Raw genomic sequence first — 25,344 nt, 5'->3', positions numbered from 1 at the left:
CTCCAGAAATCTGGTTTAAACTCAGTTAAGAGGCCTCTGCAACTCCAAAGCACACTAAAAAGGTAATCTGCGGAATCATGTAATTAAGAACAGCTGTCTCTAGGGATCCGCAGCATGTTTTCAAGAGCGTGTCTCTGGTTCTTGATCCTGCTTGCTTCTGCTTGGCTTCATGTTCAGGCTTTTTCTTCATGGGGGTAGTATGGCTTCCAGCAGTTTTGGCCGGCTTAACAACCCCAGAGGAAAGAACCAGCCGTTCTGACAAGTCTCGCTGAACAGTCACAGGATGTCTGTGATTGACCAGGCCTGAATCATGTGCCCACTCAGGGTGGGATCAGGGGTTAGTCCACCGCAAAACACAAGAGGTTCCCTGTGAGAAAGAAGACACAATCAGAAAGGAGGTAGGGCATGGACAGATACAAACAGATCTCTCACAATTACATAAATACTTTTATGTTTTGGTTTTATACAAATGAGATCATGCTGTTCATATTCTTCTGTTATTCCTCCTCCTCCTCCTCCTCCTCCTCCTCCTTCTTCTTCTTCTTTTCACTCCACTGTGAATCCTGGCTATTCTTCCATGACTCCTTAGAGCCATTTGGCTGGAGCCAGCATTAGCTCTTTGGGACACCAGAGTGTCAGGATTAAGTATTAAGCATAATCCCTTTGCCACAAATATTTTATAGCAAAATATCTGTATACGAAAACAACTCTGCCAATTAATGGTCCATCTATTTTTAAAGTAAGGGTGTATGAAAAAGTAACTAGTTGATTGAAATATCTTGACAGCCACTCAGAGGAGTAGGTGTCATTTAATTTAAGTGTATCCATGGTACTTTCTTTTCACCTTGTCATCCTAATGTCCCTTTGTTTTTGTTTAAATTTATTTATTTATTGAGAGAGAGAGCACATGACAGGGGGAGGGGCAGAGAGAGAGGGACATAACGCATAGCCCAACTTGGGGCTCAAACCCATGAACTGTGAGCTGAGCTGAAATCAGGAGTGGGGAGGCTTAACCACCTAACTGACTGAGCTACCTTGGGGCCCCGTGTATTTAACACATTATGCACATGTGTGATAGTTACAGCATCATTTTCATGTGATAAATATGGGAGGGGATTGAGAATTTTAAAAAAAGAATTGTGATCCTTGAAAGGAAACTGATCATGTTTATCAAAAAGGTCCTGGGGCGCCTGGGTGGCGCAGTCGGTTAAGCGTCCGACTTCAGCCAGGTCACGATCTCGCGGTCCGTGAGTTCGAGCCCCGTGTCAGGCTCTGGGCTGATGGCTCAGAGCCTGGAGCCTGTTTCCGATTCTGTGTCTCCCTCTCTCTCTGCCCCTCCCCCGTTCATGCTCTGTCTCTCTCTGTCCCAAAAATAAATAAACGTTGAAAAAAAAAAAATTAAAAAAAAAAAAAAAAGGTCTTAGAATCTAATTTTATTTTGTGGCAAGAGCTTTTACCTTGCAAAGAAAGGAAACAAACCAGGGCAGAAACTAATCCTGTCATGAGTTTAGTGTAGTTTTAGAGGGAATGAATTAAATGTCTGGTATGGGATTAGAACCCATCTCTGTTGAGTCCTGGAAAGAAATGTAATAAAGAGAAGAGTAGTGGGGCGCCTGGGTGGCGCAGTCGGTTAAGCGTCCGGCTTCAGCCAGGTCACGATCTCGCGGTCCGTGAGTTCGAGCCCCACGTCAGGCTCTGGGCTGATGGCTCGGAGCCTGGAGCCTGTTTCCGATTCTGTGTCTCCCTCTCTCTGCCCCTCCCCCGTTCGTGCTCTGTCTCTCTCTGTCCCAAAAATAAATAAAAAACGTTGAAAAAAAAATTTAAAAAAAAAAGAGAAGAGTAGTATTCACTTAGCAGGGACGAAAATTCTTGGTGTTAAATTGGGCATCAGAACACCCAGGAGTTCATAGTCTCCCTTCCTGCCTTCCATCTTGCTTATAACACACAAAATCACCCCCCACGTTGCACTTGCATTTAAATAAAGCCCTTTCTTTCTTATTCATGCTGTATTTCTCCAGAGAGTCTAAAATTATTCAGCCTTTCTTCACAATCTTAAATTTATATATCTTATTCGTTTTCAAAAATGGCATTGGATCTATGAGAAGCTTCAACATCAGTCCAGAAGTATGTAAGTTCTTTGTGCATATACAAAGATGGATAAAATACTGTACCACACATGCTTTCGAAGAGCAACCAGTTCGGTAGTAGGGTCAAAGTAAATTAATAATACATCTTGAAAATAAAAATCTTTCTTATAATCCAGCTATAGTTGTTTTGAGAGGATGATAGAAGAGGAATGGAAAACACACAAGTTTAAGATAATTTTAGCCAAGACTACAGTATCAGCATAAACTGTGGAATTTTACACCTCAATTTTTTTTCTAAAGAATTTTATTAAAAGATTTTTATTTGGGAACAGCTGACACAATGTTACATTTGTTTCAGGTGTACACTTTTATCCTGGTTTGCTTTTCTAGGAAAGGATATGAAATGGTTTATAGGGTGAAATAATGAGTAAATGCATAAAGATAAGATTAACCTGAGAAAATAAAAGAAGCCAGAGATAGGGTCAGAACTCAGAGCTATCAAGTCAATCTGTGCCAGTTAATTCTGTCAGGGATACATTTGTCTCTCAGCCAGTGGTCAGAGCTTAGAGTGAACCCATTCATCCAAAGGACACTCACTGAGCACATATTATGTGCCAAACATGAGTTAAAAGTTCAACAGTGTCAGATTTATAGTATTTGTAAAGTAAAAACTAAATAGTTGCTGCAGATGAAATAGTTTCCCCTAGAAAAATCTCCCCAGGGATTTTGAGAAGAGCTATGGTGTGTGTCACTACAGCTAGGCCTAGGTTCCTGGGTATTCCCTAGATCAGTGCATTAATCCATGCAATGCCAAGTGTCATAATGCCGTTCTTTCAAGTCCCTCATGCAGGCTGGTGGTATTAGCCAAAGCACGTTTCATCAAAGGAGTTAAAAAACACAGCTTAGGTACATAGGTCTCTGATTATGTGGCTCCATCCAAGAATAAAATCTGGAATATTTAGAGGAGGCAGGCAGACCTTCATGCACAATTACTTGGATAATTATATAGGTTGCCAAATGTGGCAATCAGTAGAAGATGCTGAATCATCGATCAGCATTGATCAGCATCACCATTGATCAACTCAATCTGCAGTTACCTTCTAATTAATAATACAATCCTTCTGTGTCTTTTTTTCTTTTTCTTTCTCTGTTTCTTTCTCTCTTTGTTAATGTCCAGCTTAGGGCTTGTGGTTTAAATAAGCCTGAGAATAGCATGGAAAGTAGCACTGCTTCCCTCTGTGATGTGGGTGTCATGTTCACCAGCACTGGCAGGAGCAAGAAAAACAGAAGCCACAGATAGCACTTGAAGAGCAAGTCTCTCCTGCAACAACGGAATGTTTAGGCAGATGTGTTTATAGCAGAATACACAACAAACTCTGAAAAATCTACCAGAATGGTAAATCTCAGTATAAATTATCACCATGATCATTTTTCCCCCCTCAATTAACTTTTAATAAATGCCTGTTCTGTGCCAGATAGTCTGCTAGGGAGTTCTGAAATGCTTCAGAGTTGGTGTTAGTCATTTATTTTCTCAAAATATTGTTATGGTTATTGGGTTTGAATCCAAGCCTTTGCCCAGTAGGCTTTCAGTTACTCAATTAGAATGAAGCCTTTTTGCTCTTTTGGGTATCTCAGAATTATAGAGGATGCCCCACTTTCTGAGGAGAGAGGCCTCACAAGCTAATGCACTCAAAACCTCCCCTAGTTCTGTAATTCCTTTTATTCCAAAATCTGTCATTTCCTTCTCAGCTGCTTTTGGTGAATCACACTGCTGCTAGAGTAGCTGCGTCTAATTACGGCCCTTAAAAGCACGGAGCATAGAAATGGAAAGCAAAACACTCTGAAATTTAGAGGAACAGTGGTTTTTCCAACCCATTGATTAACCCTGTGCTATAAGTAGTGCCTGGAATGCTAATTGTTCATAATTTCCACCTTAATGTACATGATAATTAAAATTACCTTGCCTTAAAAAAAAAGAAAGAAAGAAAGAAAGAAAGAAAGAAAGAAAGAAAGAAAGAAAGAAAGAAAGAAAGAAAGAAAAAGCACGATGTTCCTGATTCACACATGCTTAACTAACTCTCAACCTAGTAAAATGGGATGGTAATTTCAGTCCTAAGTAACCAAGAATCCTTACCATGTAAATTGAAGTCTTGATTGCTGTTTTAGGAAAAGAGATGAAAGTTAAATGGGTCACTTTGTACTGACAGAAACTTTAACCTTGTGGAGAGACGTTTATAAGATAGTTCTGCTCTTGTTCCTTTGTCCAAGTTCTGAAAATGGATAAATCCTGAAAAGAAGTTGGCTGCACTTGAGAAAGTTACACAGGTAGCAGGTGCTTCAAATGACTCCAGTGCCTACAGTATTGACTTGCCTACCAGATTCTAAGTATATAGAGTGAGAGCTCTCTTTGTTTCTGTATCCATCACATAGTAACTTTGTTTTGCTCAAAGTTATTTTTGTTAAGCCATGAAACATGGATATGAATGTTTTGAGCTCTATCACATTAGGGAGCAGAAACTAGTTCAGATGACTAAAAAAAATTTTTTTTTAATGTTTATTTACTTTTGAGAAAGAGAGAGAGAGAGACAGACAGACAGACAGAATATGAGTGGGTGAGGGGCAGAGAGAGGGAGATACAAAATCTGAAGCAGGCTCCAGGCTCCAAGCTGTCAGCACAGAGCCCGACACAGGGCTCAAACTCACAAACCGTGAGATCATGTCCTGAGCCAAAGTCAGATGCTCGACCGACTGAGCCACCCAGGTGCCCCTAGATAACTTTTATTGATGGGCTTTTTTGTAAGAATATTCAAGAAGCCAAGGAAGACAGGAAACAGTCTTCAACTGTTGCTAGACTTTGTGAAGATCTGGGATGACATTCAGGATATTATAGAAGTTCAGTCAGTATCATTTGTATTCTCTGTAGCATCTATGCTTGTCACAGAGTACTCAAATATTAGTAAGGAATGAATTTTGGATACTAAGCTCTACCTCATCTATCTGCTCTCTTTTCCTGTATTCTCAATTAGTTGTCTGTCAACAACACATCTTCTATTTATTTACAGCCTTTTCTGCCTCAAGGCTTCTTTTCTTTTCCATGCTGTTGCTTTGTGTGTGGATTGTGTATCTCATTCAAACTCCGAAAGAGAGAAGTTCTAATTGGATGGACAGGTCACTGTCCAGCTTAATGATCAGGCTGCTCTAGGTATTTTTGGTCAAGGGAGCTAATCCTGGTCCAGTTACCTGTGGTTACTAGCAAGATCACAGGGTGTGGTCTTGCTCATAAGAGGAATGTAGTTATGGCAGACACTTAGAATATCATTCCGTAACAATAAATTAGAGCCTGACTGCTATTCATTCATGTTCCAGGTCAAATTCTACGCAATGGGAGAGCACCATATCAAGCTAGATCATTCTTGTATTCCCAGAACTTGGCACAAAGTAGGCACTGGAAAAAGTACTGGCTAAATGAAGCCTGGTGAAGGAGGACATTCTTTGATCTTAGATGTATAAGGGCCCAATGGGAAAGGCTAAGGAGTAAGGCAGATGTACTTCAACAATTTTTATCCTGTGAGTGAATTGTTATTGACAGTGGTAAAACATAAAGCTTCTAAGAGAAAGCTCAAATCCAAAAAGACTCCGTCTTCACTTTCACATTGTGTTTGAAAGCCATGAGTATTATTACAGAACTTCTCATTAATATGTGGATTTGTCGTTACAGTGGGACTGTTGCAAATCCCAGAGCTCTTCTTTTTCCCATAGAACTGTCACCATCCTAAAGTCTTTATAGCAATCCTTTAGAAGAGGAACATCATGGGATTTGGATTTGTTGAAAGAGCTGCAGCATATTGGCATGTTTAAATTGAACGGGAAGTGTAATTGGGAAATTTTCCAGATTTGAAAAACAAAGGCATTGTTATGGATAATGTTTCTTGATTTTTACCTCCCTCTTTCCATGATCACACACAATCAGCCACCACCACCCATGACAAAGGTGGGTTCTTTCTCATTGCCAGCTATTTTTGACTCAACATAAGAATTGGGTTGAAGAGAGAATCTTGCCGGGTGCCTGGATGGTTCAATCAGTTAAGCATCTGACTTCGGCTCAGGTCATGATCTCATGGTTTTTGACTTTGAGCCCTATGTCGTGTTTTCTGCTGTCAGCACAGAGCCTGCTTTGGTTTCTCTGTCTCCTTCTGTCTGCCCCTCCCCCTCTTCCTTCCTTCCTTCCTTCCTTCCTTCCTTCCTTCCTTCCTTCCTTCCTTCCTTTCTTTCTTTCCTCCCTTCCCTTCCCTTCCCTTCCCTTCCCTTCCCTTCCCTTCCCTTCCCTTCCCTTCCCTTCCCTTCCCTTCCCTTCCCTTCCCTCCCCTCCCCTCCCCTCCCCTCCCCTCCCCTCCCCTCCCCTCCCCTCCCCTCCCTCCCCTCCCCTCCCCTCCCCTCCCCTCCCCTTCCCTTCCCTTCCCTTCCCTTCCCTCTCTCAAAACTAAAGATTAAAAAAAAAGAGGGAATTTTGCTTGGCATGATTTTGGAGGCCTAGCTCACGTTCTTCATTGCTCCTTCCACATTTGGGTCTCATCATTTTGATTAGAGTAGTGTTACCAGTCCCTGCCACTCTTCTTTGTACACATTAGAGCTGCGATAAACACAGATTTAACTATCAAAGTGAATTAACAAGGCCGTTGTTGGAAGTCATTCAACTGCATTTAGTCTCATTGTCACAGATATCACCTTGAAACTGGGAAAACTATGTAATAAGTGTTTCCCATCTTGATTCCAGTCGAATAAAGAAAGAAAAATGGGAATAATAGGGAGGATTCACACAGATGCATAACTAATATTAGGAAAGATCAGGCCATCGGTTTCTCTATAATAGTAAAGTCAGGATGCTGTGTTGGTTGAGTGTAGGTGTTAGAACCACACAAACTTGGGTTTGAGCCCTGACTCTGCCACATAACAATGTGACTTTAGACAACTCCCTTTACCGTAGCTAGGCCTTACTGTCCTATCAGTAAAATGAAGGAAACCTATTTAATGGAGGACAGTAGTAGGATTTAAATGCGATAATGCATGGGAAGGCCCTGCTACAGGACCTGGCACAAAGTAAGCCCTCAGTAACTTTAGCTGGATTTGTTGTTATTGCTGTAATTGTCAAGAGTGTTGTTTTGAAAAATGTAATTCTTTTCAACTTTAGATGGTATCAGGTAATTTGGTGACATCAGATAATATAAATGAGATCAGTCTTTTTTTCCTGGTATCAGAAACAATAGAGTATTTTTTAAATTTCTATAACTTCACACATCAACATTTAGGAGAAGAAGAGATACAGTTTATGTCTTTGTAATGTACAAACTGACCACAGGCAAGCTTACAGGTTCTTTTTCTCTATATAGAGGTTAAGAACAGCATCCTGACCTGTAAGTACAAGATCTTTTATGCTAATTGGTTTCTGGAATTCATTAAGACTTTTCTAGGGAGATATTTGATCACATAGGTAAAGAACTATCTTTTCATAGTGGGATTTCTGGTGATACTGACTTCTAAAATTTTTTTACAAATGTAAGAAATTCCTAATGAATTGAACTGATGTCTGAGAGGCATTGATAGACACATTCTCTGATGTCTCTCTTGTGGCCACGTAGGTGAGACCGGCATCGGCAAATCCACGTTAATGGACACTTTATTCAACACCAAATTTGAAAGTGACCCAGCTACTCACAATGAACCAGGTGTCCGGTTAAAAGCCAGAAGTTATGAGCTTCAGGAAAGCAATGTACGGCTGAAGTTAACCATCGTTGACACTGTGGGATTTGGAGACCAGATAAACAAAGATGACAGGTACGTTTTGGGATTTTGTGGGGATATAAATGGATCAGGAGATAGCAGGACTTGTCCTGGGTAAATTCAAAGGCTAAAAATGTTCACTAATTATGGGGCTGATTTTCTGTTGCCTAAAAGATAAGACATTCTTTTCCTCTGAGAAGTTTTCTTAGAATGTTCTTCCCCGAGGTCAGAATGAGACAACACAGTTGATTCTAGCTCGTGTAAGGAAAAAAGGAATTTCTTAGGAATACATTAGCTTATGGCATTTTTCCAGCAGGGTCATGGAACTAGATTTGGGACCTTTCCCAGCAGGAAAAGCAATCTAGAGAAACACTCAATGACCCAACAGGACAGTTAGCAGAAACCCCTGCCACTGGTCACCTGCCACTGGTACCCATAATGCTGAGGGGAGGTGTTTAGAACCTCCACCAGTTCTGTCCTAGAGTTGGGACAGTGTTACAGGATGATTTTTATTGCCTTCCCCATCCCTTGCAAGGAGAACAATGGTGGCCTCTGCTGTGTGTTCCTCACTCCCTGCTTCTGGGTCTTGTGTGGCTGCATCTATATGGTAGAAACTAAACCACATCTAGAATACTAGCTGCAAGAATCTGGGAAATGCGTTGTTTTTGTTTTGTTTGTTTGTTTTGCAACTCTGCAAAATAAGAAGGCATTAAAGAATCAGGAATTCAAAAATGCATCTGCCAAACTCTCCTAGTCCCTGAGGCACATTGGGATTTTGACTTAACCCCCAAATTCTTACAGATTTTGAATGAAAACAGAGCTGATGAGATTCTGCCAAAGAATCCACAGCTCAGGATTTAGGCGACCTGGGTTAGAGCCTGGATTCTGAGATTGACAGGTTATGGGACCTTGACAATTTATCTCACTTTAAGAGAATGTCACCAGACGATCGCTGAGGTCTCTTCCCGTGTGATCCTGTATTCAGTCCTATTCTTAGGCAGAGGCCTAAGGAAGGACACTGTGAAAGGCAAGGCCTGGAAGAGGGGTATGGTAATAATAGGGGGGTATTCCCGTATTTTGATGTCTTTGGTCAAAGTGGTATTAGCTCCTAAAACCTTAAAGTGAAGAAAGCATTTTTATGGAAGATCTGTTGGAAAAATCTTGATTTCCAGCTGGCACAGATCTTGCTATTGATGTGAGTGCTTGGTGTGAGGCACTGAGTCTTCTGTGAAGTGTCTGGGTCTTTCTGTAGGCTGCTAAAGGGGTGGGCAGCATGCCTGGTGCAGAATTGTCAAATCGAGTCTGAGTAATGATTGTGGATTCAGTCAAGCCTAATGGGGAATTGAGGTCAGCTGGATTAAACTTTCCCTTTCTATCCAGTGGAGTTTGTTAAGCTAATAAAGTAATGTATACAATAATCCATATATGTGGAAGAAAAGATGTGTTTAAGCTGCTTAAGAAATAAAATACTTTCTAAGAATTTTGTTCCAATGGTTTGTGTGTAGATAGAGGTTACTACCTGGTAAATCAATCTTATGTATTCATTCATTAAAACTGGTTCACATAAACTTGAAGGTATAATTATAATACAGTAAGGTTTTATTTTTATTTTTAGAAAACACATACTCAATTTATAAAGCCAAGTAAGTTTGACTCTGCTCTCTGAGTTGCTATATGCCTTTATTGAGAGAAGCTATTAATCTTAAAACTTCCTGGTGCTCAACCCATAGGTTAACCTCAGTCCCAAAATATTGTTCACACTCCTCGAGATCATCCATCCTATTCATCATTCTCAACATCAAGTGTCTTAGGACTATTTTGAATACTGTATTCATTTTCAAAAGAAGTCAGAGAAAGTTAAAATTTTCCCAGGCCCAAAGATGATTCTAGAAGGAGGCCTCCAGAGACATTTTCGTGCAGTGACAACATTAAGGGAGTAAAACACCACATCAATAAGTTATGTTTGCTTAGGGCTCGGAAATTTTATTAGTACCAGGGATTTTTCTTTAAAAATTTTTTTTCTCCAAAATGGTATGTATTATATGTATGTGTTTTGTAAAGAGGAACTTGAACTATTTTTTTAATCTAGAATGTGTGTGTATTGCCTAGAGATATTTTAAGTATCCCTGATGTATACGGGCACCATAGTAATTAGGAAGAAATATTTAATTCATTCTCTAGCTGAGCACTGAGCTCTATTTTATCTATAGAGCAATTTAGATGCTCTTCAATAAACATTGTCCTGTAATAACAGGAGCAATTGTTACATGTAGTGAGAAGGATTTTATTTTGCATCTGGTCAAAGTGAACTATCTGTACATTGTGCGGGGTGGGGACAGCTAAGCTCAGACCCTGCAGCTGGGCTATTGCTCTTCATTTATGACCTCAATGCCAAGGAATGATGGAGAGGTTACTGCCTGAAGGCTGATTGTGATGCCAAGTGAAATAGATGAGGGGAAAGCCTTGGAACAAGAAAAAGAGCACAGGTGCATTGTGGGAGCTGGGGAGAGAGCCAGGGTTCCTGGTCATTGGGCAATCACAGTGTACTCAGAGCAAGATGTATCTCCATCTCTCCGACCCACACAGGTTTCTCTCTGGGGTTAGAGAATGTTATGTTTGCGCGCTCTGATTGGAAGGCAGTAACTGGACCTTCAGGGTCCCTTCCTGCAGGAATGAGAACATCTGCCAGCATCTTGCTGCTAAGATTCCATGTGCTCTTCCCTCTCAGGCTCATTGCCTCAGTGTTGCCACTGAATTGCCTGTCCCCTAAGTGGGGATTTTCCTTTAGCCTGGTGGATTTTCACTGGCCAGCACTGAATAGCCAAGTGGCTACTACAATACCAATTCTCATATTTGCAGCTGGAGGTCCCTTTAAGAAATTATCTGACTCATTTGGGTCAAATAATAGTTTCCAAGGAGATTTAGAAGAGAGGAAGTGTGATATTAACCTAACCTAGATACCAAATTTTTTTTTTCTTCTGAAATTTCTTGACAGCTGTTGCATAACCTCTTTAAATGGCATTTAGAACTCTGTGCCCCAGAAGGCATTGTTGACACTGTTGACTCCAAACCCAAGTGACTATTGTCTTAAAAAAAAATTTTTTTTTTTGGACAATCTGATTCCATAAAAGAATTGGATGTGAGGTATGCATTTTTGCATTGATATGTAATCATATGGGAAGCAATATACCGTTTCTATAAACCCATGATTATTTTTACTACTTTGGGGATGAGGCAAGCTTTTCTGCCATGAATGCAGGACTTCAAGAATGTCCCAGCTTGTTTATATAGGCTTCAGTCATGTCAGCATGCATTCCTGCATGAGTATCTGCCTGGGACTGAGCTAGCTAGAAGGGGGCAGGAAGAGAGATCTGGTAAGGTTTCCTGTTATGTTTAATAGCATGATTAACTCTTCATGGTTTAAGGGCTTCCTTGTTTTGCTGTCTGTACTTTCCAGTGAAGAAGCAAAGAGGTCTGGAGAAGGAAAACCAAGTTTTGTCATAGAACTGGAAATAGAATAATTCATTTGCCCAACATTTGGGAGATGGGAGCTAGAATATCAATGGCATATTGCTAACTGTGATGATTATTAGCCTTGAAAATCATGGATAATTGAACTCCTCAAACTCACCAAATCTTTATATCAGAGTTATAAAATGGTAGTGAAGTGGACCATTTGGTCTTTAATTTCTGTTTTTACCACCTTTCTGATGGGGAGGTAGTTGAGAGATGAGGAAAACTAACTTTCACTAACAGCAAGATAGAGAAAAATATATGAATGGTAGGTATCTGGCCGTATGTAAAATGGAGAGTCACTCTCTGAACAATGCCATTGGTTCTTTTGGAAGAATGGTCAGTGGGTAACTTGGGTGGATAGAAAACATTGCATAAAATATTTCTCCCATCAGTTTTAGGTCAACCTCTGTATTTTGTTGTGAATTCTGTGGCTGGAGGTATATGAAAAGAAATGAGTTGTGGGTAAAAAGGACCATCCCCATGACTGAAAAGGAAATGATGTGAGAATGTAAACACTGCATATGATTTGCCGTCCTTCACTTTCCCCTGCTTTGTGTGGCTGAAACCCAGAGAAGTTAGAATTGGCCAAACAAAAACCAGATGGGTGTCTTTCTATAAAATGGAAACTATCAAAAGGCAAAATTGGGATTAAGCCTCCTTATCTTTATGACTGGATGTAGATAAGAAGTGGAAAGGAGTAGAAGAGGGGCAGGTAATTTGTTTAAAGGATTGTGAAGGGGAATACAAAACCACTGGCTGACTTAAACACAGGGAATAATGATTTTGGTAAATAGTTTTCCTGGAATACGTTTCTTTAATTTGTTTATAATAGTTGGAAGGTAAAATTGGTGGAATTTCACGCTGGATTGTGTGGAGGAAGTAGAAGAGGAGGTCTCTGATTGGTATGGATGGAGGTGCCATTCGCCAAGCGAAGGAAAACAGAGAGATGGTTTGGGGGCAAGATGAAGAGTCCCATCCTGGACACATTTAGAAGAGCCAATGCAGATATCTTGTAAGCAGTTGTATGGATGGGGCTGAAACTTGGGTGGATGATCTGGGCTACAAGCAGAAATTTGTGATTTATCATCACTTAGATGGTAAGTAGAACACAGGAATAAATGGAATTTTCTAGGGAGATCACATAAAGGGAAAAAACAGAGATTGGATGATTGGCCAGAACTCCCTGACAGGGGAAGGCAGAAGGAATTCAAGGTATAAGAGGAGAACAAAAAGTTTCTTCGGGTATATTGAATCTAGGGCAGAAAACATGCCTCACTGGAAAAGGAGAGATGTTATACCTCCTATAATCTTGGAGGATTAGAAACAACACCAGAGGCAACAGGGAAATTAACAGAAAGCAGAAACCTATGTGGACCACTGCTGGGAGGAGGTGCTGAGAAGCTAAAAATCAGGAACTAGTGAGGCAGGAAGGAGCAATTGCTTGTGAGTTGCTTTTCCTTTCCTTTCCTAAGAGGGTGCTGGAGAGAGAGCCTGGTTCCCCAAACACATGCCTCAGTGTCAGGAGACTGGAAGATCAGGCTCTCGGCTGGCATGGGTGAACCTCGGTGGCGTGGCCCAGTCCACTTCCCTACAGGGCATGAGCACAGTAGCAGGATGGTTACCATGGAACTGAGTGAGTGGAAGGTTCCTCCCTGCCACCCCCAACTTTCTCAAAAGTCAAGCTTGCTTTTCTCTTAGTTGTTGCTTTTTGAAAATTATTATTACTATGAAATAGTTGTATCTTTTATGTGCTAGGCCTTTACATATGTTAGCTCACACATTTGTCACAGTAGCTCTCTGATATAGGTACCTTTTTTCCTTGAGTTACTTATGAGGAAATGGAGACAGAGAGGTTTAGGAACTTGCCCAAAGTTACATATCCTGTAAGTTGTGGGGTTGGAGTCCATCTGTCTTGAATCCATGCTTCTAACCACTGTTGCTTCAGAATACCCGCTTGTATTTTGAAAGTGGAAAACATAGAAGAAACTTCTCACTTGTTCCTTCTTTCTATTGGAATTTATTGGGATTTCTTTTGTCCTATTTACTTACTGGTGTATCCTACTTTTTCTTTTAACCGCTAGAGTTTTTGTCTGCTCAGATTGAATCAGTGGATTGTAATGAATGACCAAAGAAAAATATCAAAAACCGTTTTCTGAGTGCTTTTGGTTTTTGGTTATAAATGTGTTTTTTGTTTTGTTTGTGTTTTCTCTTAAGAGTGTGTGCTGTCATCCTTATTTCAAAGATTTGTTGTTCTCTTAAGGATTTCAGTTTAATATATGGTTGGGGGAGCAAAGTGTTGAAAGGTTTTTATTTTTCTTAAAGTGTAAGTCATTCCTCAGCAAGGTAATAGGTTTGGGGAGAATTAACCCATTGTGTTCCTAGTAACCCAATCTCACTGGTTTCTCCTGAGCAGGTCCCTGGAAACCTGAAAGTTTATAGCTTTTCCACAGCAACCTACCTAATGTACTGCTTAGTCCTTGGAGAACATATGGTTTATTGAATGCTTTTTTCCAATATGTTATTAATGATGATGGTCTGCTAATAGAATCCTACATAATTAATTATTCAAAACAAATTTGAATTATGATTTGGTGAGAAGAAAGGGATATAGAGTTTACATTCAAATCATAAAATTTCAGAGTTGGAAATAATCTTGAAGCCTATAATGGCCCAGGAGCACTGGGCTAGATGAGAGCACAGAGGGGCCCTCATCTCTGGAGGAATGGGACAGAGCATGGGGGCAGAGCTCCCACTAGGTTATGCCATAGCCTGAAATCAAAAACCACTTTCCTTTTGTGCGCCAAAGCCAATCAGTTGGTAGAGGCTGTCAAAATCACTTTACTGAGACAGATTTTGAGACTTCCATTTTGGCCCAGCAGGAAAGAATGCCACAATGTCTTAGTAATGTCTTCCATGGGAAGTGACAGCATGGTTCACATATTTATAATCTCTGCTTTAAAGGATGAATGTTAGCCAGGGGAATACTAGGAAGGAGACTGTTCCGGGTAGGGGGTTAGCATGAACCAGGTCATGAAGGCAGCTGTGTGTGATGACTGGGACAGAAATGGTGAGCCAGGGAGGAAGTGGGAGAGAGGAGCTGGAGAGATGTTCAGGGACCAGATGATGGAAGGCCTGGGGTGCCCAGGTAAGGAACTGGGACTTCAGCTCTTAGGAGAGGGAACCATTGAAGACTTGACTGCCTGCATGGAGCTGCACAAGAGGTTGAAGGCTAGAAATATGCTGATTTGAAGATGTGTTTAAAAAAAAAAAAAAAAATTCTTCTGCATTCTAGCTATAAGCCAATAGTGGAATATATTGATGCTCAATTTGAAGCCTACTTACAAGAGGAATTGAAGATCAAACGTTCTCTCTTCAACTACCACGACACCAGGATCCACGCATGCCTCTACTTCATTGCCCCTACTGGCCATTCACTGAAGTCTCTGGACCTAGTCACCATGAAAAAGCTGGACAGCAAGGTACTCACTGACACTTTGGTGACTATCCACTCGCCTTTTGGATCACCTTTATCTGAAGGCCCTGATTTATTTCCTTCTTTTAATGTAATTGGAGTTGTTTTGTTTTACAAGACAGTTTATTGTAGCAGTTTTAGGTTCACAGCAAAATTAAGAGGAAGGTACAGAGACGCATGTATACCCCTGCCCCACATCAGCACCCCCACCCGATGGGTCCCATTGATGGGTTGTTACAGTCAACGCATCTGTGTTGACACACCATAATCACCCAAAGTCTGTTATTTACATTAGGGTTCACTTTTATTGTTGCACAGCCTGTGGGCTTGGACAAACCTACAAAGACCTGTATCGTGGAGGCATACAGAGTAGTTTTCCTGCCCCCAAACTCCTCTGTGCTCTTGCCTATTCATCCCTCCCCCTTCCTCCAACCCCATAATTGTCTTTTCTGGTTTACAGAACAATAGGGTTTAGCAATGTGAGAAAAATGCTTCAAAACCTCTGGATGTTAGGCTAAACAAAATAAAACAAACAAATAAAACCATCGAGCTCTTTACCAAGTATTTTTAGTTCTTAAATTAGCACCAGCGGATGCTCTGATGAAGGTTGGGGAATTATATAGCGGAGACATCTAAATGGTCATAGGAAGGGTTAAATTTAGGGAGATTGAAATATAAAGTCACAAATTGTTTACTTTCCTAAAACCTTCTCTAAATTTCTGTTTTAAAGGTTTGGCTTTAATATGAAGTTTTGAGTGAAAAAAAAAAAGGTGTTAATTTTTTTCCTTATGTGATAAGGACAGTCCAGCTTCTTAGATTTAAAACTGAATTGCACCCAAATGTTTTTAAAAAGTGGTTTCAGTTTGACACCTGGGCTTTCCACATTAATAAACTCTTCCTTTTACAACATTTGAAGAAAGGTACTGATAAGTTTGATAACATTAAGTGATGTACTTTACAATTAATTTGATTTTTCATTTTGAAATAAATGGAAGGCAGTATATTCTGAATTGAAGAAGCAAATGAAAAGGAAAACAGCCAGAAAAAGAAGCTGTGGTATTTTTTTTAACTTTCCTTGGAGTTCCATAAAAAGTTGTATCATCTTTAGGGGGTTTGTTGGGTGTTATTTTTTTGTCCAAACAATGGTGTTTGAAAGATGCTTTCTCTCCAGAGGAACGTAATGGAGGGCAGTCAGATGACCAGCTGTCCCCGAGGCCTCTGGCTGAACTGGCCGCCAAATGGGCTGCAGTGGCTGACACAGGGCCAGGTTCCTTGGGCTTCCAGCATGCACAGACACCTTGGTTTACAGAAAAATGGTCTAGTGATGTGAAGGGACTATTGCAGCTGGAGGACTCTCGGGAGAATAAATAGAATCCTTTTCATGGATTTGTGTCCGCAACAGTGAGCCACGGGCAGGCAGGCAGTTGAGGGCTCTGGGCCGTGAGGCTGGCTCCCCAGGCTGCCGTGTCCCTGGTAACAGGGCTGGGGAGGGGCAGAGATGGAGGTGGTGTCCTAACTGAGGCCATGTTTGTGGACCAAGCCCGGCAAATATTCAACAAAGGGTTATGCTTAGTAGGGCTGGTTTAAAAAGGGAAAGAAAATAAGGCAAATGAACACAGCTGGAAAAAAAAGTCCCTGAAAACAGGTTAAACTGCTTTTAAAGAACCGATACTGCTGTAGAGATGGAGGGCTGGAGAGCATCTGAAAGTGGTATTTGCAAAGGTTGTTTATACAAGTGAAGTGAAGAGTTCAGGTGCTTAAGTATATATATCATAAACATATAATTTCAGAAATGATTTTCAAGCACCTGCCACTGAGGAAAAAGAGGTTTTAAATCTCAATTGCCTGTGGCGTCTATCTACTCTGATCAAACTGGTCAAGAAAGTATGAACCTCTGCCATTTTGTCTGTGTAATAGTCACTGAATACTAAACATGTACAGAAGATAACCAACAAGAACAACGGGGAAGTGTTCTGTTTCTTGGGCTCTGACCCAGACATATCCCCACCATTAGTGTTTCTCTTGCTGGATGAGTCCAAGCATGATGAGGTAGGAGTGGGTGGAGGAATAGGTGAAGAATATGTTATTCTATCCACACGTCTTCTCATTGTGGTGTATCAGGGGTTTTGATTCGGCTCTTGGAATAAAAGAAGCAAAGGAATGCAGACATGGCCAAGAAAACCTCCCTAAGGACTCCCTCATCTCTTGCTAGTGTGGCTTTCTCACTGAGTCTGTCCCCCTTTCCCCTGAGCTGGGAGAGCATGGCCCCAGGTGTCAGATGTCAGTTGTGTCTTACTGAAACCTCTGTGGCTACCAGGGAGTGGAAGAAAGTTAATCTTAAAAAACGAATTTTTAAAAATGTGCTGTGTGGGCAGTGCTGGGCAAAGTTGGGAGAATGACCCACTTTGGGGTTTGAGGCTTGGGCTTGAGGGTGTCCTCAGCTCTCACCCTGGGCTTTCTGCCACTGTTTTCAAACTCTGCCTTCTCCCTGGTCTCTGTAGTCAATGCTCTGAAAGCGAGCCTTTGCCGCTAGGTTTCATTCTGACATGAAGAAGTAATGTGCTAGAAGCTGGTGTTTCAAAAGAATTAATTGGTGTGATTTTGAAAACTTTAAAAGTAGGTGAAGCCGTCTTTGTTCTGGTTAATACGTAGGTTCTCTACCCCTAGTAGTCATTAGAAAAAAAGAGAGGGTGTTATCCTGCATAGAGATGAATATTCCACTATTCTAACACAGTCTTTGCTCTGCGCTGTGAGGAACATGCAAAAATCAAGCTTTTAAAATAGCTGGGAGGGGTCTAAAAGGAGTGGTTGGTTATTCAAAGAATAGGCTTCTTTGTTATTGCTATTTGTCATAGAGTAACACTTCCTTCTACTCTGTTAAAAAAAAAAAAAAATGAGGTAGCACAGAAGAGGAAATTACAAGTATGCTGTCAGTGCCGGATGAGAGGAAGTAAAAGTGTTCACAGATGGAGCTTAAAGATTATCCATGTCTTCTTAATTTTCCCTCTGGGCACAAAGCCTTATTTTCAATATCTATTTTTTAAGTGAAGCTTTACAACTTTTGTTATGTTTCATTCATTTGTCTTATTTTTCTTATATTGGAATTGTGTAAAAATGGGTATGTTTGTTTTATAGGTGAACATCATTCCAATAATTGCAAAAGCTGACACGATTGCCAAAAATGAATTGCACAAATTCAAGAGTAAGATCATGAGTGAACTAGTCAGCAATGGAGTCCAGATATATCAGTTCCCCACAGATGAAGAAACGGTGGCAGAGATTAATGCAACAATGAGTGTAAGTCCTCAAGTTAGGAAGAACCTACCAGAAATTGTCCTGAAAGCTTTTCTTGGTAGCAGCATTGTAGAGTGACTGGAGCACTGGGCCAGGAATCGGATTCTTTAGCGTTGCCCAGCTCTGCCACTATGGCAAGTCATTTAACCACCCTACTCCTCAGGGTATCCATCTATCAAATGGGAAAGTTAGACAAGCCTATCTCCAGTTTCCTTCCTGCTCCAACAGGCAGAGTTTCTACAGCAGACCTCTTGGGAATGCCAGCCCAGCACCATCTCACACAAAGCAGCTTAAAGGAAATAGATCTCTGCTTGTTTCTGCCATTGTTGGCAGAAATATCTCCACCTGCCTTCCTTTTGCTTCTGTGATGGGTTGCTGCCTTTCGCTCCATTCTGTTTCCCCTACTCTTTCCTGAATCATTAGGTTAATTGGCAGTTGAGGGTAGAATTTCTCCATGTCACAGGCAGAGAACAAGAGAGAACTGAGTAAAGCTTTAGCAATTCTAAGTGCACCTGTGATATGATGTCCGTGTCCTCTATGCTATCTGCTGATGCCCGAATCTTTCTCACTGCCTCTTTGTGTATCTCACAAAGAGATACATGGCTCATCTCTGGGCCACAATTCCTATACTTTTTTTTTCCATTTGGGAATGCATAACTTGTGTAAAACTAGCATCCTTTGCACATAGTAGATGACCAATGATGGCTTTTGGGATTCTTAAAATTGTAGGTTAGCTTCTGTGAAATATAATTAGAAGCTATTAAATAAGTTGCCTTCCCCTGAATATGTGCTAAAAATTGATTCAAAAGTATGCTGGTGGCAGCAGAAGTCAGTGTACATTTTTAAATTGTGGTAGGTTGAGTTGTGTTCTACTTTCCTTAGATCTGATCATGAAAAGTGTCTAATGAAGTCATTATTAAATTGCCCTGAAGACACTCTTTTTAACAGCCATATTGAGATATAATTGATATACTGTACAAGTTACCCGTTTAAAGCATACAATTCAGTGGTTTTTAGTATATTCACAGAGTTGTGCAACCATTGCCACCGCCAATTTTAGAACCTTTTCATCACCTGAAAAAGAAATCATGTTCCTTTTAGTTGTCAACCCTCTAACCATCCCAGCCCTAGACAACTACTACTCTACTTTCTTGTCTCTTCTGGACATTTGCCTATTCTGGACATTTCATATAAAGGGACTCAGACTGAAGCTCATCTAGAGAATTAAATGGCTTGGTCAAAGCAGCACTAAGATTTCAACCCTGATACCAGTTTTGTGTTGTTTGCTATCATAATTTAGGAGAACAGAGATATTTCACAAAACTCCTTCTTGTTTCTTCAGTTCAGCATATGGACTTTTCTATATAGCACTGTTATCATTTATGGAGGAATATTTTCCTTAAATTATTCCCAATATGACTAGGACTTTGGAAGCAAATGTAACTTCTCCCTTCTCTGGGGCTGTTTGTATGAATTGAAAATTTAAGGGCCCATTAGAGCAGAGATTGTCCATTCTCCACTTTGCTCTAGTGTGGTCACACTCGGAGTTGTGTGACCTACTCTGGTTGTCTTGCTCCTGTGGCCAGGATCGTGAAGACTCTGGAATTTGTGAAAACTGGGGAGCAGATTCTTCCTGGGAGGATGGCCGGAGGGGGTACGAAAGGAAGGTCATCATGACGGAGGGTAACTGTTCTCATTCAAAAGACAGAACTGAAGGGTAGTGAGGGGTTTGGGCCCAGCGAGAAATGAACATTTGGCCATCGGTGCCACCGCAGCACAGCAAGCACCCTGTGGAAGGAGTGAGTTCCCATCACAAGGTGGTGGACAACAGATTCCGTATCTCAACTCATTTAGATACTGTAGAGGCAGGATCGAAATGGATAATATGTGAGGTCTCTCCCACATCTAAAATTCTCTGGCTATGGGTACTGAGTTTCATAGCCATCATAGCACCAGACACTTTTTACATTTATGGAGGATTTACTGTGCATCAGCCACCGTGAGAGGTTTTATTTACATCTAATCCTCACACCAGTCCCATAGGTAGGCACTATTATTATCCCTAATTCGCATATGAGGAAACTGCAGCCTGGCATGGTCCAGCCATCGGTCGTGCAGGGAGGATTTGAACGCAGGCAGCTCAGCTCCAGTGCCAGCAGAGCAGTGTGCCTGTTTTACAGCATCATTAGAGCCCAGGCTGAGATAGCGCTGGTTTATTCTGCTGTAGAACTTCAGTTTGGGGTTCTTCTGCTATAGAACTTCAGCGTAGGATTCAATAAATGACATGAGTGAATATTGTCTAATGTTCTCTTTATATCTCTCCCCTTCCTTTTAAATTATTTTGGGTGCTCATGAAACTACATTTGTGTTAAATTTCTTGGAAAGAAACTACCCGTGGGGATGCCTGGGTGGCTCATTCGGTTAAACATCCGACTTTGGCTCAGGTCATGTTCTCGTAGTTACTGGGCTTGAGCCCCGCATCGGGCTCTGTGCTGATAGCTCGGAGCCTGGAGCCTGCTTCAGATTCTGTGTCTCCCTCTCTTTCTGCCCCTCGCCCACTCACTCAATCTCTCTCTCTCTCTCTCTCTCTCTCTCTCTCAAAAATAAACATTAGAAAAAAGACCCATGAATCTTGGCTCTTTGTCTCTTTATCAGATTAATCAAACTGATAGTCCGAAATTAATCTTGTTCTTTAACAAGATTTTTTTTTTAAGTCTCTTCCTTGCCAATAATTCCTGGTGATGAAATCCCATATGATATGTGGAAAACAGATTTCACTGGCAGTTGCTTTTGTCACTCAGTGTGAGCGTAGAAAACTCTTTCCTTGGTCATTATGGCAGAATGGTGGCCAGCGGGGCCCTGTTGCTCCTCAACTTCAGGGGACACATTACAGTTCCAGACTTGGAGTCTGTGAAAGGAATGTGCTTTCTTTCCTTCCTATAGAGTATGAGATGAACCAGAGAATTTAAGTATCTTGAGCAGCAAATGAAGTACCACCTGGGCATCCTGGGCTGAGGGTTATGTCCTCTGTGGGAGAGGATTTGGCTGTAGGACATTCTCATCTTTCTCAACTTGCCTACAGTAGAAGAGCAGTGGATCAAGGAACTGAAATAATAATTCTCAGAACAACCATTTCAGATCTTCTTATTCTTACATTTTAATAGAAAAAAATATGGAATTACTGTCCCCACCACCCGCACTCCCAGAATGTAGCCATAGCTACCAAATAAAGCAACGTGAAATAGTCAGTTTTGAACACCACCTCTGCTTGGTAGAAGTCTGGGTTGCAAAGCTTGGGCCAATAATTTGGGCTAAAATGTAGTTCTGATTTGAATTTTGTGCAATGGCCAACTGTAAAGCAATGCTGTTAGAAATATAATATGAACCACACAAACAATTTAACATTTCCCAGTAGTCACATTAAAAAAAGTAAAAAGAAATGTGAAATTAATTAAAAACGTATTTAACTGAATATATTTAAAATATTATTTCAAGGGGCGCCTGGGTGGCTCAGTCGGTTAAGTGTCCGACTTCAGCTTGGGTCACGATCTCCCGGTCTGTGAGTTCGAGTTCCGCGTCAGGCTCTGGGCTGATGGCTCAGAGCCTGGGGCCTGCTTCCAATTCTGTGTCTCCCTCTCTCTCTGACCTTCCCCCGTTCATGCTCTGTCTCTCTCTGTCTCAAAAATAAATAAATGTTAAAAAAATAAAATAAAATATTATTTCAATATGCAATCAATATAAAAATTAATGAGATATTTTCATAGTAAGTCTTTGAAATCCGATGTATATTTTACAGTTACAGCATATCCCAATTTGGAAGCATACCCAAATTACTCCTAACACACTTGAAAATTTTTCAACATGAAATAAGTACCAAAAAGATAATTTTCCTCTAATGTTTGCATCCACATTGAGTAAACTAGTTTTTTAGTTTTTTTTGTTTGTTTTTTTTTTTTAGAAAATTTAAGTTTAAAGCAAAATGAAGTGCAGTCCCAAAACAATACAGTTTTATTTCACGGAAAAATATTTTGTTATATTTTTAAGTTCAAAGGTAAAATAATTAAAAGTAAATAAAAGTGGGACATCTGCGTGGCTCAGTTGGTTAAGCCCCCAACTCTTAATTTCAGCTTAGGTCATGATCTCTTGGTTTGAGAGTTCGAGCCTCACATGGGGCTCTGCTGTCAGGGCCTGCTTGGGATTCTCCCTCCCTCTCTCTCTGCCCTTCCCCTACTTGCGCTGTCTCTGTCTCTCTCAAAATAACTGTACTTAAAAAAACAGGAAAAGAAAAACAAGTATATAAAACTAAAATTCAGTTTCTTGATCCTGTAAGCCCTGTTTCTGATGCTCAGTGGCCACATATATTAGCGGCTACAGTCTTGGACAACATGTGTCAGAAGCTTCCTGTGTGGTTGCAAAGACACCTACGGTTTCCTTTGAATCTAGCTCATACCACATAATTAATATTTGGTCATAGGAGGGGTGGGGTACACGAAGCCCACCTCTGCTGACCTGCAGAGCTTCCTCCCTCTTCTACCCACCCTCCCCTTTGTCTCCCCCTCACTAAGTGAGGCTGGCAGAAGGGGCAGAGCCTAGGCAAGGTGGAGAACCAGCCTGGGCAAGACCTGGAGAAGGTAACAACTCTGTCCTTGTGTTGCTTCTCAGGTCCATCTCCCGTTTGCTGTGGTCGGCAGCACTGAAGAGGTGAAGATCGGCAACAAGATGGCGAAGGCCAGGCAGTACCCCTGGGGTGTGGTGCAGGGTATGTGCACATTAGGGGGAAGGGGGTCTCCACATTTAACTCCTGTGGTGACTCGCTTCTTCTCTCTCTGCCCTGTTTGGGGAGGTTTTGGGGGAGGTCCTCAACCAAAGGCAGGACGAAGGGAGGGTTGTACACATGGCAGTTGTGAAGTGAGGAAGCAAGACCCTGTGACCAAGTAGGTAGATGGTGGGGAGAAGTGACCACAGTGCCCTACTTCCGGTGAGGCAGCCCCTCAAGAATATTGGCTTATGTGGCAAATTGAGTACAAATTCCTGGTAGAAAAGAGCTCTTCCCTAGAAGTTTCAACAACTTTCATACCAGTTTCATCAGCAAAGTATAGTAAGAAAGCTGCAAAAGGTTTCTTGTAAACAAGAAGTTACTTGTTTCTCCATTATCTCTGGAAAACCTGTCTTCCAATTAAATGTTATCTCAGTGGATATCTGAGAATTATGACCTATTTGGTGCTGGGAGACATGATCATAGTCTCTGACCTGAAGAAGCTTCCCATATGTCACTTTGATAGGCAAGGACCCTATTTTCCTGCCTTTGTGTGTTTTGAGGGAGGACATCTGATGCTATAGGTTAAGTAGGATAGCTATAGAAAGTTTCTTCATTAGTTTAAGATCTATCAGTCCCCCTTTTCTTTTTTTCTGAATAAAGGCAATAAATCTGTGAAAAGGGAAAAGAAATTGTACCTTTCAGATCTCTAAGAAAATTACAATTTTTATGAATCTTACCTATTTCTCTATAATAAAGCTTTTTTCATAGTGTTGATGAAATTAAGGGAAGTGGTATGTAGAACCTGCCTTGTATACTTCCAGGGGGCACGGAGTAGTGGAAATAGACCTGGCTTTGCAGCCAGATGTTGTGTTTGAACATAGACTCTGCTCCCAGTACTCAGGAAGTCAGCTTCCTTACCAAAGCCTTGCTTCTGCATCTACAAGACGAGAGTCACAATGCCTACTTGGCAGAATTGTTCTGAAGGATAAAGACAATATTTATAAAGTTCCTCTTGCAATGCCCTGCCCTGAGCAGACACTCTGCGATCACTGTGGTCATCAACATTATGGTCCACATTGTCGAAAATCTTGTCCTCGTTGGGAATGTAAGGCGAATCCAGTGAAGGGTCTTCACACAGCTTTGAGATTTCAGGAGCGATGGTGATAACTTTTTGAAAGTGTCACTTCAGATTTTTAGGGATGTCATTGCTGATAGCCGCTTCCACCTTCCCATCTCTTGCAGTTGAGAATGAAAACCACTGTGATTTTGTGAAACTTCGGGAGATGCTGATCCGCGTGAACATGGAAGATTTGCGAGAACAGACTCACACCCGCCATTATGAACTGTATCGGCGCTGTAAGCTTGAGGAGATGGGGTTCAAGGACACTGACCCTGACAGCAAGCCCTTCAGGTATGAGGGCACCTAGCAATCAGCTGTTTCCCAGACAGTGGCTTGAATGGTGTGTTGTTCCATCACCAAAATGCTTGTCAGATTGAGATAGCAGTGATTGAGGGACCTGGTGGGGACACGTTAGTAAGCATAATTGCCAGGCATTGCGATAACCACTTTATTGGTATTATCTCAACTAAGCGATGTAGATGATGTCATTGCCATCCTCATTTTACAGATGAGGAAACTAAGGCACTGAAAGTGTAAGCAACCTACCCAAGGTCCTACAAGTAGGAAGTGATGGAGTGAGTTTTGAACCCCTGCTCTTAATCATTATACTCACAGAGGCACAGAGCCTGGTCTAGGCATTTACAGAGGTGTGGCCGCTCAGTACAGTTTGCTCCGTTCGTTCATGGTTGCCAGCCAGGTTTCACTTCCCAGGACTCTTATCAGCTCTCTGTGTTTCAGTCCAATGCTAACAACTAATGAGGAAGAAAGGGAATAACTTGTAGAAAGTTTCTTGTGTGTTTTCCCACATCATCGATGGATGGAGATGAAGTGGCAAAATGTGAAGGGGGGAATTAATGCAGAATTAGCGGCCCAGCAAAGGCCCAGCTGCTGTCAGAACCTAGGCCGTGGGGGAGGGGCGGCAGGGGCTGAGTACGTTGGCCACAGAGTGGGGAGGGAAGGCAGGGCCACCAGGCCAGGTTTGCCACCTGTGGGCCCAGAAGAGGATTGCTTTGTCCAAACTGGGCCCACACTGGGTCTTAATGGAGATTTCAGTTGAGGTGATGTGAGGTGTGCCTGGGCATGATTAGGGGCTGCCGTTCCTTGGTCTTCTGCTGTCTCTGTTTTTGGCATTTAAATTAAAATACCTCCTGCAAGCGCAGGGTAACTGCCCACCAGAAGGAGGTGTTGCTGGGTAGGTCCAGCAGGGCTCTTGAAGGCCTGGCCAAGCTGGGTGCAGCCTCCTGCTCTGGCCTCGCTCACTTCAGGGACTTCAGGATGATGGCAGATGTTGTCCAGGCCTTTTGACTTGTAGAGGATA

The 25,344-nt window shown here is 41.5% G+C and overlaps 1 protein-coding gene across 4 annotated transcripts in view; it reads left to right on the top strand.

Moving 5' to 3' along the window:
* Positions 1-25,344, top strand: part of SEPTIN11 (septin 11) — an 89,871-nt gene that overhangs the window by 48,892 nt on the left and 15,635 nt on the right. For all 4 annotated transcript variants that reach the window (XM_086704814.1, XM_086704813.1, XM_025921449.2 and 1 more), the window contains exons 3-7: positions 7,724-7,919; positions 14,674-14,860; positions 17,989-18,150; positions 22,810-22,906; positions 24,149-24,317. In XM_086704814.1, the coding sequence (XP_086560940.1) occupies positions 7,724-7,919; positions 14,674-14,860; positions 17,989-18,150; positions 22,810-22,906; positions 24,149-24,317 (811 nt within the window). The remainder of the gene's footprint in view (positions 1-7,723; positions 7,920-14,673; positions 14,861-17,988; positions 18,151-22,809; positions 22,907-24,148; positions 24,318-25,344) is intronic.

Source organism: Puma concolor, chromosome B1 (genome assembly GCF_028749965.1).
Source record: "Puma concolor isolate L17-30 chromosome B1, mPumCon1.1.hap2, whole genome shotgun sequence".
In the NCBI taxonomy this organism is placed as follows: domain Eukaryota; kingdom Metazoa; phylum Chordata; class Mammalia; order Carnivora; family Felidae; genus Puma; species Puma concolor.
Note: the sequence above shows the minus strand (reverse complement) of the source record. Positions and strands in the feature narration are given on the sequence as shown.